The sequence below is a fragment of the Delphinus delphis genome, chromosome 17 (genome assembly GCF_949987515.2).
Source record: "Delphinus delphis chromosome 17, mDelDel1.2, whole genome shotgun sequence".
Lineage (NCBI taxonomy): Eukaryota > Metazoa > Chordata > Mammalia > Artiodactyla > Delphinidae > Delphinus > Delphinus delphis.
Window position 1 is genome coordinate 65026764 of NC_082699.1, and position 12541 is coordinate 65039304.

The window sequence follows — 12541 nt, forward strand, 5'->3', positions numbered from 1 at the left end:
GGACAGATGTAAGACTCTAGAGGGGAAAACGATGATCAAGTCATCACAAATAGGGTGAGGGTCTCAAAGGGGACATATAGGAGAGCTGACCCAGGCTGGGGTGGCAGGGGGCATGGAGGGCCTACTCGATGCAGTGACTTTTAAAATCTGGAGTGTCAGGTATAAATTGAAATTACGTTAGGTGAAGAGGTGAGAGAGGTGTGTATCAGGCAGGGGCAAGAGCAAGTGCAAAGGCCCTGTGGCAAGAGAGAGGAGGGGAACTAATAAAGGATGACTGAAGCAGAGATGACTGCGGGTGTGGGAGAGTGGGGAAGAGGAGTAGCAACAGGTAAGGGCAGAGAGATAGGCAGGTGCTGGGTCATGGAAGGCCCTAGAGGCTAGACAGAGGATTGGGGGCTTCGGGCAAAAGTCTCTGGAAGACTCAACATTATTTTAAGCAGGAAAGTAACACGATCAGGTCCGTGTTTTAAAAAGAATACCTGTTATTTAAGGAAGGATCAGAGGGACAGGAGTGGAAGCGGCGAGTCTATTAGGAGGCTGGTAGGAGGCGAGGATGGCTGCACTCAGAGAAGCAGCAATGAAGACAGAGGCACTGGAGGTGTTCGTGGTCTATTTCAGGGGTGTCGCGGACAGGACCTGTTGATGGATCAGATGAGGGCCATCAGCAGGACTTGAGGGAGTGAGCCACGTGGTTGTGAACTGGGGCCAGCGTTTTCAGGTGGAGGGCACAGCAAGGGTGGAAACAGAAAGTGGAGACTTGCTGGGAATTGTGAGCTGCAGGCTAGTGCTGAGGGAGGCGGGTACACGGTGGGAGATGAGGCCAGCAGCCGAGAGCGGAGAGGTGGCAGGGCCGGTGGGTGAGCGAGTTCCCTGCAGGTGGTCTGAGACAGCTGGGAAGCCTTTGGAGGGAACAGGGGAATGACCTATGCTGACTTACTTTTTATATGTGTGAAAGATCACACAGGCTGCCACGTTGAGAAGAGGTTCAGGGGCAAAGGTGGAAGCGGATAGACCAGTGAAGAAATGATGGTGGTAAGTCCAGCTGAGTCAAGATGGCAGCTGGGACCAGAGACAGAGCTACGGGTGGTGAGACGCGGTCGGCCTCTGCATGTTCTTGGAACAAATGGGCTGAAGTGTGAGAGAAAGAGCCAAGAGTAGTGTCCGAGGCTTTGGGCCTGAGAAGCTGGGAGAAGGTCTTGTTCTGTCCCAGGGTGGAGAAGCCTGTGGGAGGAGTTGTCTTGGAGAGGAAAGAGTGAACTTGAACATGTTTAGTTCGAGGTGTCTGCTTAACACTGACGTGGAGACGTAGGGCGAGCAGTGGAGTCCAGGCTTAGAGAAAGCTGGAAGGTCAGCAGCGTTGGGACAGTATGGAGAGCCGCGCGCTGGGAGAGCTCACGCACCCCGGGAGTGAGAGTAGATACGAAAACGGTCTCAGGGCGGAGCACTGGGGTGAGTCAGCCACCACGTATTTGCCAAGGAAACAAGGAGAGAGAATGAAGTGCAGGGAGGAGGAAGAGAAGCAAGAGCAAGTGGGTGTCCCAGAGGCCGAGAGGAGGGTATTTCAAGTTGGAGGGAGCGTCCGTGGGTCGTATGCTGCTGACTGGTCAAGTCCGCCAAGAAGTGAAAATGGGCTGCCGTGTAGGCACTGTCGGAGTCACTGGTCACTTTCACAAGTACAGTTTGAGGGAGAGGTGGGATCGAGAGCCTGAACAAACAGGTTCAAAGAGAAGAGGCTGGGCTTCCCTGGTGGCGCAGTGGTTGGGAGTCCGCCTGCCGATGCAGGGGACGCGGGTTCGTGCCCCAGTCCGGGAAGATCCCACATGCCGCGGAGCGGCTGGGCCCGTGAGCCATGGCCGCTGAGCCTGCGCGTCCAGAGCCTGTGCTCCGCAACGGGAGGGGCCCCAACAGTGAGAGGCCCGCGTACTGCAGAAAAAAAAAAAAATTGAAAAAACAAAAATTGAAAAAAAAAGAGAAGAGGCTGAAATAAGGCCAGCCAACAGCTCAGGTGACAGCGTCCAGGATGACCATCTGGGGAGGGTGTCTGGACCACAACCAAGTGGTCTGGGGAGCAGGGCAGAGCTTCAGACCCCAGCAGGAGAAAGAGCGCAAGAAATACAGACTAGGAGGAAAGGAAAAGTCCAGAACATGGACGTGGAGAGCTGGACGGGGAGGAAGGCGTCAGCTCGGGGGCACCGTGGTGCCAGGCTCAGGGCGGCAAGACTCATCCCGGGTGGGGAGAGGACTTTGCCTCCCTTGCTGGGCTGGTGGGGGGGGCAGGCCAGGATGGGGATGGGACCAGCAGGTGAAGGTCTTCTGTACCTGCAGCTAAGCGGGCGGTGGTTCTCGACCTCACTGCACGTACATTACAGTGATCTGGGCTGCTTTTCAAAAATACAGAGCTCTGGTCCCACCTGTGAGAATCCCTGTCTGTCCATCCCGAATGGGACGTGGCCCCATTTTCAGACATCTTCCCAGGTGATTGTAATGTGCTAGCAGCTTCAGCTAATTCCTGAGTTTGGGACTGAGCCAGTGTGGGAGGCTCTTTGAGGCAAAGAGGGCCATAGGGAAGGTCAGCCCTGGTATTGGAAGGGCCGTAATTGCGGTAATCTCTCAAGGAATTTGTTGGCTTTCCTCAGAACAGCAATTCTCATAACATTTACCAAATTGAAAATCCTGCTTAATTCTGTAGGTTTACAGCTCCACAGAGGCTAGAAGAAAAACATCATTTGGCACCAGAAACACACTTTATTCTGCTGGTGCAGATAATTTTGCAAACGCTGGATACCGAGTTTCACATACTCTCCTGGAATTCCGATGCACTACGTCCTAGAATGCAGAGAAACACAGTCACGGCAATTGCTCTTGCTGCCACCTGGACCAGGTGCTTCCAGAGACCCTCTTGGGTGTCTTTGCCCTCTCATTGTGAACTTCTGTGATGTTCTGGGAAGATGTGTTTTTTAATCAGCTCAGCATTTATTTCTTGCTTTGGGGAACCATTTCTATCCCATTATGTGCAGTTCAAATAGGTGGTCAATGACAACCGTTAACCCCACCTCTGCCCGTAGAGACATGATCCAGGACAAGCCAGCTCTAGTAGCACAACCTGGAAGCAGTGATTGGCTCAAGAGGGAGGCATGGAGTTCAAAAAGGGCCAATCAGCATCGTTTTGGGAGGCAGTTACTATATGGATAATGGTGAAGTTCTTCCCGAAGATGCCAAGCTAGAGAGTGTGGGTCTGGATTTATCAGTTGCCATTGTTCTCACACTGTGTGGATGAAGAAGCTTATTTGTAGAGTAGAGCCTAACAGAGATGAGGTAGAGAAGGAAGGAGGGAGAGAGGGAAAGGGAGAGAGAAAAGATAGAGGGGCAGAGACAGAGATAGAGACAGAGAGACAGTGTTCTGTCAACAGTATGCTTGGTCCCAGGCCTCCAGGCTCTGGAACTTTCAGTTCTGTGAGCTCTCCCTACACCCTTCCAGGGTTAAGCTTTTTGGAGCTGTGTTCTGTCTCTTGCAACAAGAGTATCTTGACTAGGACAGATGACTTCTCAGTTTCTCGTGGGCCTCAGGGGGTGGTGGAGGGGTGAGGGATGCACCGGAGAGTGAGGCAGGCATGGTCAAAGAGCTTATGAGGCAGCTGCCCCTGGGACGTCCAGGTGTCAGTCTCAGGGTCGTAGCAGTCGAAGGAGGCCGAGTCCTCGATGCTACAGTCCGTGGTCAGATGCCGCCCACCCGTCACGTAGAGCTTGTTCCCCATCACCGTGGCCCCGTGGTGCATCCTCCGGTCTTTCATGTCTGCGCATTTGACAAATTTGTTGGACTGAGGGTCATAAGCAAGGATCCTCCTTGTGTAACCTGAAAAACAAATGGCATATCGACAAGGTCAGTGATGCTTATTTGGGACTGGAGGTCAGCGGTCCAGGGACCTGTCTGATCTCTGTCATCGCCTAACCCTGAGGCTGGACTCTGAGCTAAAGCGTGGAATGTTTCCATAACCTGCCCAAGGTCTTGTGTGTGGCAGAGCTGGGATTTGGACCCAGATCCGTCTGACTTCAGTCTCTGCATCTTAACTCGAAGTGAGGGCAACACTTACGTCGTTTGTTCTTAGATTGAGAGCAGAGATTCCAGTGGCCTTCTCAGCCTCGTTAGCTTTTTCATCTTTCTCATATGCTCATCCAAGAGCTTTAACATCCAAGAGCCTTTGGGAACTCAGAAGTGGGTCCCCACGACAGCCCTATCTGGTGGGTACTCTTCTGATCCCCATTTTACAGATCAGCACACAGAGGCACAAAGAGATGAATAACTTGCCTAAGAGTGTACAGCCAGTTAGTGGCAGAGTCAGGATTTGAACCCAGGTCTATCTGACCCCCAAACCAGCCCTCTTAACCATAGTATTATACTACAATTACAGAGAAATGATCCCTTAGCAGCTAATCTTATTTACAACAGCAAATGTTTTTCTGAGTATTTGCCCCGGGTCTGGGATAGTGCTAAGTGCTTTAGATAGATGAGCACATTTTATGATCACAACTCTGTGAAATAGGTTCATTATTTCATTCCTTGTTTGACAGGGAGAAACTTCTGGAAGATAAAAGAGCTTTGTCAAGTCATCCACACTCCCCTAGTTGGATGGGTGTACTTTTATTTTTATTTTTTTAAATTTTATATGGGGGAATTGTTGATTTACAATGTTGTGTTAGTTTCAGGTGTAGAGCAAAGTGGTTCAGTTATGTGCTTTAAAAAAGACTGTCTTGGGACATCCCTGGTGGCACAGTGGTTAAGAATCCACCTGCTAATGCAGTGGACATGGGTTCAATCCCTGGTCCAAGAAGATCTCACATGCCACAGAGCAACTAAGCCCGTGCGCCACAACTACTGAGCCTGCGCTCCAGAGCCCGCGAGCCACAACTACCGAAGCCCGTGTGCCTAGAGCCCATGCTCCGCAACAAGAGAAGCGGCCGCAATGAGAAGCCCGTGCACGTCAACGAAGAGCAGCCCCCGCTCGCCACAACTAGAGAAAACCCACGCGCAGCAACGAAGACCCAACGCAGCCAAAAATAAATAAATAAATAAATTTATAAGAAAGAGAAAGACTGTCTCATAGAAAAACATCAGTGACCGTTTTCCCATGGGAGATGCCAAGTTCGTGTCCAGCCTCTCGATCTTCTGTTAAAACTCACCTCCCACGATGACAATCCGCTCCCCAAGTACCACGGCAGGGGCACATACATTCTTGATCATTCTCGTCTCCATTTTGAACCACGTGTTTCTGGAAATGTGATAAACCTGACAGAGAAATATAATCACGGCACTGCATTTTAAAGTGATAACGTTTTTAAAAGATAGAAATAGTAATTAAGAGGGTGAAAGAGCGGTGATTTCTCTTTCTTCTCACTTTTTTTCCCAGTTCTTAAAATGTAGTTATCTTACTGTCAGTAAACAAAATATAATTAAATAACAGAAAGAGTTAAGTGTTTGTAGTACGTGTTTGCTTACCTTGCTTGGCTCATTTCTTTCCTTTCAATGAGAAATGGAGCAACTTGGACATGCGTAAAACCAGTGATTTTTCAATCATTTTTATTTCTGGCTCATGTTTAAATTTCTAAATGTTCCAGCGTATCCGAGAGCCTCTTAAGGCCAAGAATAAATTTAGGGCTAAAAGAGGAAGGCTTTTGAACAACAGGTCATGCCTGAAAGTCATTAGAATCCTAGAAAAAAGTAAGCATGAGAAAAGGAAGAAAGAGCAAAGAGGTGGAGGCAGGAGTCCTTGGCCTTCGTCTGAAATGGAGTAGCAAATCATGATTCCCAGAACACGTGCTCCTGTTAGATCCCGCAGTTTAAAGTTTAAATGTCAAATGCCAATTAGTTCATTACTGGCAGAATTTAGCACAAGAGATATAGGCTGAAACGAAGGAACAAAATATTCCAATATTCTTGACTGGAAATTCTTTCTGTACAAAATATTTTTGCCACCATATTAAAGGCCTTATACTTTATCATTTTACCAAATTTGACCTTCACAACCATCCTATGATGTAGATACCATTACTTCCCTCTATTTTCCAGATTAGACCATTGAGGCTGAGAGAGGTGAAATGACATGCTCAAGGTCACACAGCTAGAGTAGTAGAAGAGCTGGTCTGATTGAACCCAGAATCTGTGCCTTTGTCCACCACACTCATGGCTCTGCTTGGGGCCATGGAGATGCGGCTTTTCTTTCTTTTTTTTTTTTTTAAATTTATAAAAAGCGGGCTTCCCTGGTGGCACAGTGGTTGAGAGTCTGCCTGCCGATGCAAGGGACACGGGTTCGTGCCCCGGTCCAGGAAGATCTCACATGCCGCGGAGCGGCTGGGCCTGTGAGCCATGGCCGCTGAGCCTGTGCGTCCGGAGCCTGTGCTCCGCAACGAGAGAGGCTACAACAGTGAGAGGCCCGCGTAATGCAAAAAAAAAAAAAAAAAAAAGAATTTACTATTTTAATTTGCTTTTATTTCAGTATTAGTAGTGTTTAAAGATATTTGGTGATGGTTTGTATTTTTGGCCGTGCCCCGCAGCACTTGGGATCTTAATTCCCTGACCAGGGATCAAACCCGTGTCCCCTGCAGTGGAAGTGCAGAGTCTTAACCACTGGACCACCAGGGAAGTCCCTTTTATAGATTTTTTAAATTGAAGTATAGTTGATTTACAATGTTGTGTTAGTTTCAGGTGAACAGCACAGTGATTCAGTTATATATATATATAACTGAATTCAGATTGTTTTCCCTTATAGATTATTATAAGGGATAGGTAGGTCCTGGTTGGTTACCTATTTTATATATGTGTGTGTATATGTTAATCCCAATCTCCTAATTTATCCCCCTGCCACCCCAGCTTTCCCCTTTGATAACTATAAGTTTGTTTTCTATATCTGTGGGTCTGTTTTTATTTTGTAAGTCAGTTCATTTGTATCTTTTTTTTTTTTGGTTTTTTTTTTTTAGATTCCACAGATGAGCAATGTCATATGATATTTGTCTTCCTCTGTCTGGCTTACTTAACTTAGTATGATAATCTCTATGTCCATCCATGTTGTGTGAATGACATTAGTTTATTCTTTTTTATGGCTGAATAATATTCCATTGTATATATATACCACATCTTCTTTATTCATTCATCTATTGATGGACATTTAGGTTGCTTCCATGTCTTGGCTAGTGTTAAGTAGTGCTGCAATGAGCACTGGGGTCATGTATCTTTTTGAATTATGGTTTTCTCCAGATGTATGCCCAGGAGTGGGATTGCTGGATCATTTGGTAACTCTATTTTAAATTTTTTAAGGAACCTCCATACTGTTCTCCATAGCGGCTGTACCAGTTTACATTCCCACCAACAGTGTAGGACAGTTCCTTTTTCTTCGGTGTGGCTTTCTTGATGGAGGCTTTCAAGACTGAAGCCCTCTTGAAGTCTCTGTCAGTCCTTAAAGTTGGTGAAGCATAGAGGAGGCCACAGCTAGAGACAGGGGCAACCACAATGGCTGTCAAGCCTCATGGTTTCGTCTGCAAATATGTAGGAAACACTCTTTGGAAACATGAGATCCTTGGAGGAAAAGCAAACACTGGTTGCATTTTACTTGAGTAAATGGCTCCTGGCTTTCTGTTCTCTATTAGCTTTGGGGATGGTTTCAAAAATAGATTAAACATTTGTTCACAATCCTCACCATACCACCAGAGAGGATGAGGCAAGGACAACAAAGGATGGTCTTTGACCCATGGAGGAAGTGATACTTTGTTATGGTAAAGGATTTGCTTAACGCCATCCAGCAATAGGGGTAGAAAGAAGGCCGGGTAGAAAGGTACGCGTACACACACAATTTGCACAGTAACGCCATGGCAGCTTCGTCCTTAAAAAGAATGCTTGCGTGCAGATAAACCATCCGATGAAGAAATCTTTGAACCTATACTTGAAAATCTAACCTACCCCATCAAGTAACCCCAAGCATTCATCTTGAACGATATCTGAAAGAGTACAATTTCCATTACAAAGCTAATGCTAAGTAGATAAGAGCTTCCAAATTAATACTTTCCCCATTTTCCCCTTCTCATGACTGCGGTGTAAAAGGATCACTCACATGTTAGTGTTTTGGTTTTTGCTTTTGGGCTATTTAAGCTTCTTGTTTAATCGTCCTAAGCATTTCTTGATGAGGTAGCTTAAAAGCTTTTTTGAGCTTTGTATTTATTCTTAGGGATCGGTAACAATTTTGTAATGTGAAATCATCAACATAGTTGTTGACTTTATTTTGAAAAATAGTTTTAAAAAAATGTAGGAGGGGCTCTAGCTTTACACAGAAGCTCTTTATTACACCTGTGTTGTGTGGCCAGAGCTTGGAGGGGATCAGAACATGTCTCCCTTGGCTCAAGTCAATGAGTGGGATTTGGAACAGACTTAGAATCTGCCTAGATGGTCAGGGAAGAGTCGACAATAGGGGCTGGAGAAGTGAAGGAGAGAGAAAAACAAGAAAAGGACTGCATTGAAATGATCACTTTTCTCTGTTTCCACTGGCACCGACTTAGTCTGAGCCGCCATCATCCCTTGCCTGGACCTCTAGAAGAATCTCCCAACTCTCCTTCCTTTGTCCACTCAGGCCTCTTGCAGTGCCTTCTCCACAAAGCGTCCAGAAGGAGATTCTAAAAATGCAAATTTGACAACTTCACCGACCCTGCTGCTCTTAGGCGTGAACCCCAGTTCCTTGACAAGGCCTGGAAAGCCCTGCCAGGTCAGCCTCATCTCCACACTCATCCCCCCAGGAATGTTCTGGAATTTCTGCAGGGGGGTTTCAGGGGCAGCAGTCTGGTGGAGGGGGTTGCTTGCGTGGCTTGGGAAGGGGACTGAGAGAGATTATGGGGGGACTGACTATCCCCAGCTCCGCCTTGGTGCACAGACTTGCTGCCACCTGGTCATGCTTTCGGCACCTCCAGGCGAAGGGCCGTGCCCCTTTCTGCTTCAGGGCCTTCGTGCCAGCTGTTCCCTTACCCGGGACCGCCACCCCTCCCTCAGCAGATGAGTGTGACTCCTGGTCCAGACGCAGGCTCATCTGCTCAGAGAAGCTGCCCGCCCATCTCTGTCCACGTCAGAGCCGTCTGTCCACCCTGTGCGTCCACCTCCTTTTTTTTTTTTTTGGCGGTACGTGGGCCTCTCACTGCTGTGGCCTCTCCCTCTGTGGAGCACAGGCTCCAGACGCGCAGGCTCAGCGGCCATGGCTCACGGGCCCAGCCGCTCCGCGGCACGTGGGATCTTCCCGGACCAGGGCACGAACCCATGTCCCCTGCATCGGCAGGTGGACTCTCAACCACTGCACCACCAGGGAAGCCCTCTCCTCCTCTTTTACTCTTCATCCTCACCTACCTTCTCTCTTCCTCTGCCTCTCTGCTCAAGTCAGCTTAAACCAACCTCACAGAGTTCCCTCCAAAGTTCCCTGAACCCTCACACCCTCCCTGATTCCCTCGAGACTGGTTTAGGGCACCCCTTATGCTCTTAGAGCACCCCTCTATTCGGCATCTGAATTGCAGTTGTCTCATAAGCTCCTGGAGGGTAAGTGGGATTTACTGCTCATGTCCATGTCCCCAGGGCCTTCTCTGTGGTTGGCACCCAATATAACTCCTCTAAATGAACACAGCAGATCTCAGGGGCCTCCTTGATTATCTTTATATATCACGTAGAGGCTTGAAGTTTTTCATATCTAGGTGAACTGCAGTGATTAGAACTTGTGTCAAGGTGGAAAACACCCAGTATTCTGACATTTTGATCTTTATTAATCACACTTCTCAGAGAGCTTGTTAGTGAAATTAGCATCTACCTATCATTTAAGGCAGGGGTTCCCCAACCTGGCTGTGCCTTAGACTCTCCTGTAAACGTTTGTAAACAGTAAATGTCAAGACCCCATACATAGAGATTTTGATTCAGCAGATCTGAGGTCAGGTTCCTGGGGATTTGGTAACAGACTGTGGACCAGTGCTTGGGAGTCTTCTTTTAAGGCCTTACTGATTTTGGTTAGAAGCATCTGCAATATTCCTATAGGACTTCACTATCTGGCATTCGATGTGTTCTAGGTAGAACCTTTAGCTGTATCTGATGTACCTTTGTATGTATTAATCTTATACAAAAAGAATTCATAAATGGATAAAATCTGGCTGAAATTAACCTAACTTCCTTCCTTCCTTCCTTCTCTCCCTCTCTCCTTTCTCCTTTCCCTGCAACTGACAAGCATGTATGTATGTATATATGTATGTGTTTGTGTATGCAGTGTACATGTACATATGTGTATATGTGTGTATATGCATGTATTTGTGTGTGTGTATATGTGTGTGTGTGTGTGCATGTGTGTATGTGTAGCCATGGTGGGAGGGACCATTTACCTGGATAAGGCGCACAGGGTTCTGCATGATGTCCTCTCCCCCAAAAAGGTAGAGTCTTTGGTCTTTCACAGCGACTGCAGGGTGGAGGACCCCCAGTGGCATGCTGGCCATCCTCTCCCAGACGTTGCAGATGCTGTCATATCTCTCCATGGAGCCCATGACCCCCTGTCCGTCTCCAATCCCCCCGATGGAGAAGATGAAGTTCTTGTGGGCAGTGCTTCTGTGGGAGTAGCGGGCTGCCAGCATGGGCTGCCCCAACCTCCACTGATTGAATTTCAGGGAGAAGATGTAGACCTTGGGACTGGGCACACTGTTCCCCGCGTCCACCGCCATGCCTCCCAGCAGGTAGATGCTGTGGTGCAAGGTGACGGCCGAGGCCTTATACAGCCGGGCCGGGAGTTTGGCAAGGCTCTGCCATTGGCCGGTCTGTCCGTCGTACAGCAGGACGTCCCTGGTGGTCTGCTGGTTGTCCTTCCTTCCACCCAAGAGGATGAGGAAGTCTTGGTAAGAGTTTCTTGGGGGGACATGCCACAGAGGTTGGAGGCCCGGGGCACTGGTGGTGCTGTACGGAGAAAATATCTGCCTCTTGGCTGTCTCCAAGATGGTCTGGCAGGGGGGCGAGGACTGCAGGAGGGCGTCGTTGGCGATGAAGTGGTAGAAGAAGGCTGGGTGGACGTACTGCAGCCTGACCTGCTTGAACAGTTCCTGCATGTATTGCTTCCGGGTCTGGAGGTCATGCTTGATCCAAACCATGAGGGCCTCGAACACCTTCTCCTCCTCCGCACAGAGCCCGTCATCTCCCAGGTAGTCTATCAGTTCCAAGGCCCAGAGCTCCTTCAAATCAGCCGATGCGGCCACCTCTGGGAAGTACGTCAGGGCCACCTCCCTGGCTTTCTTCCTGAGGGTCTCACAGCTGAAGATTTCAGAGAGTCTGATCATGCCCAGGCAGTTGCTGGGGGCCAGCTGGCTCTGGAGGAAGGAGGAGCAGGCCTCAAGCAGCCTGGGGTACTGCAGCATGGAGGCGGCCTCCATCAGGGGCAGGACGCCTTCCACTGTGATGTGTGCCTCGCCTGTGTACACATACAGGATGATTCGCTCCAGAGTTGCGGAGTCGAGGCCTTTCAGCTGGATTTTGGGCTCGCTGCTCTCCCGGAAGTTGCTGCAGAACATGGCCCGGAAGTAGGGGCTGCTGGAGGCCAGCACGCTGCGGTGGCAGGGGATCTCCCAGGCCCCCGTGCAGATGCTCACGTCAGTCAGGATCCTGCTTTGCCTCAAGCCATTGAGCTGCCTCAACAAGTCAGAGGAGAAGTCATGGTCTTTGAAGAGCAGCCCATCTGGCGATTCCTCGTCCATCCTACAGAGATGGGGAGAAGTCCCGAGAGGGAGCACGTGCTGGAGGGTTTAGCTGCGGCGGCTCCAAGACTTAGAGCACCTATGTCCGTTCACCAAGACGCCTGTGGGTATTGCCAAGAATATGGCTCAGTGAAGACCAGAAAGGGAGACCACCTGTGGCGTGGGCCTCACAGCTGACACCTCTCTTTTAGGTTACGATTACTCTCAAAGGTAACAGGCAAATAGCATCTGCGGACAGTCTGAGAAAAACAAAACAAAACAAAACAAGAAAAACCAAAAAAAAAAAGAAAACGTGGTTGGATAAGTTGGGCAAGTTGAAGGTGGCAAATGGTCACGTGGTCTGAAATGTTAACCTGAAGCAAGATGACAGTCTGTGCATTTGACCAGCAGAAGTCTGTGAACCTTTCTCCAGCTTCTCAGCATGTCCGTTATTTAGTAAACTCATCTAAACATCTTTCTGGGTGTTAGTCATTCCCCACAGATGTCATTCTGGGGGTGTGGCCCCTGTAACAAGACAGAAATGAGGGATGAAAGTGGACCTTTGAGATTTTTTTTTTCTTTTTTAAAGCATGACTTCACAGAGTCCTGTGCGTTTTGTTTTTAAAATGAGGTAAATAGAAAGCAGAGACCGAACAATACCCTGGACAGGGTTTATTGGATGACATCTGGCTGCCCATCTACCTGCAGAAGAATTAAACATTCGAGCTATTTACCTTGTTTTGCTGCAGTGACATCCACCGATACCTGGTCCGGCTGGTCCCTCCGGAGAGTTTCCACCTCTCGCTCCAAATGAAACCATAAACCC

General features: G+C 48.6%; 1 protein-coding gene across 1 annotated transcript; it reads right to left on the bottom strand.

Moving 5' to 3' along the window:
- Window positions 1-2739: 2739 nt before the first annotated feature.
- KLHL38 (kelch like family member 38) lies at window positions 2740-12205 on the bottom strand. Its single transcript, XM_060035300.1, has 3 exons — window positions 10384-12205; window positions 5179-5284; window positions 2740-3853 (listed from the first exon to the last, which is right to left on the bottom strand). The coding sequence occupies exons 1-3, from the start codon at window positions 11734-11736 to the stop codon at window positions 3564-3566; spliced, it is 1749 nt and encodes a 582-aa protein (XP_059891283.1). The 5' UTR covers window positions 11737-12205; the 3' UTR covers window positions 2740-3563.
- Window positions 12206-12541: the final 336 nt, after the last annotated feature.

Coding starts and splice junctions, on each gene's coding strand:
- KLHL38 (XM_060035300.1), bottom strand. CDS start 11,736: ATGGACGAGGAATCGCCAGATGGGCTGCTCTTCAAAGACCATGACTTC. Junction 5,285..10,383: donor ACCCTGTGCGCCTTATCCAG/GTAAATGGTCCC, acceptor TTTCTCTGTCAG/GTTTATCACATTTCCAGAAA. Junction 3,854..5,178: donor GCGGATTGTCATCGTGGGAG/GTGAGTTTTAAC, acceptor TTTGTTTTTCAG/GTTACACAAGGAGGATCCTT.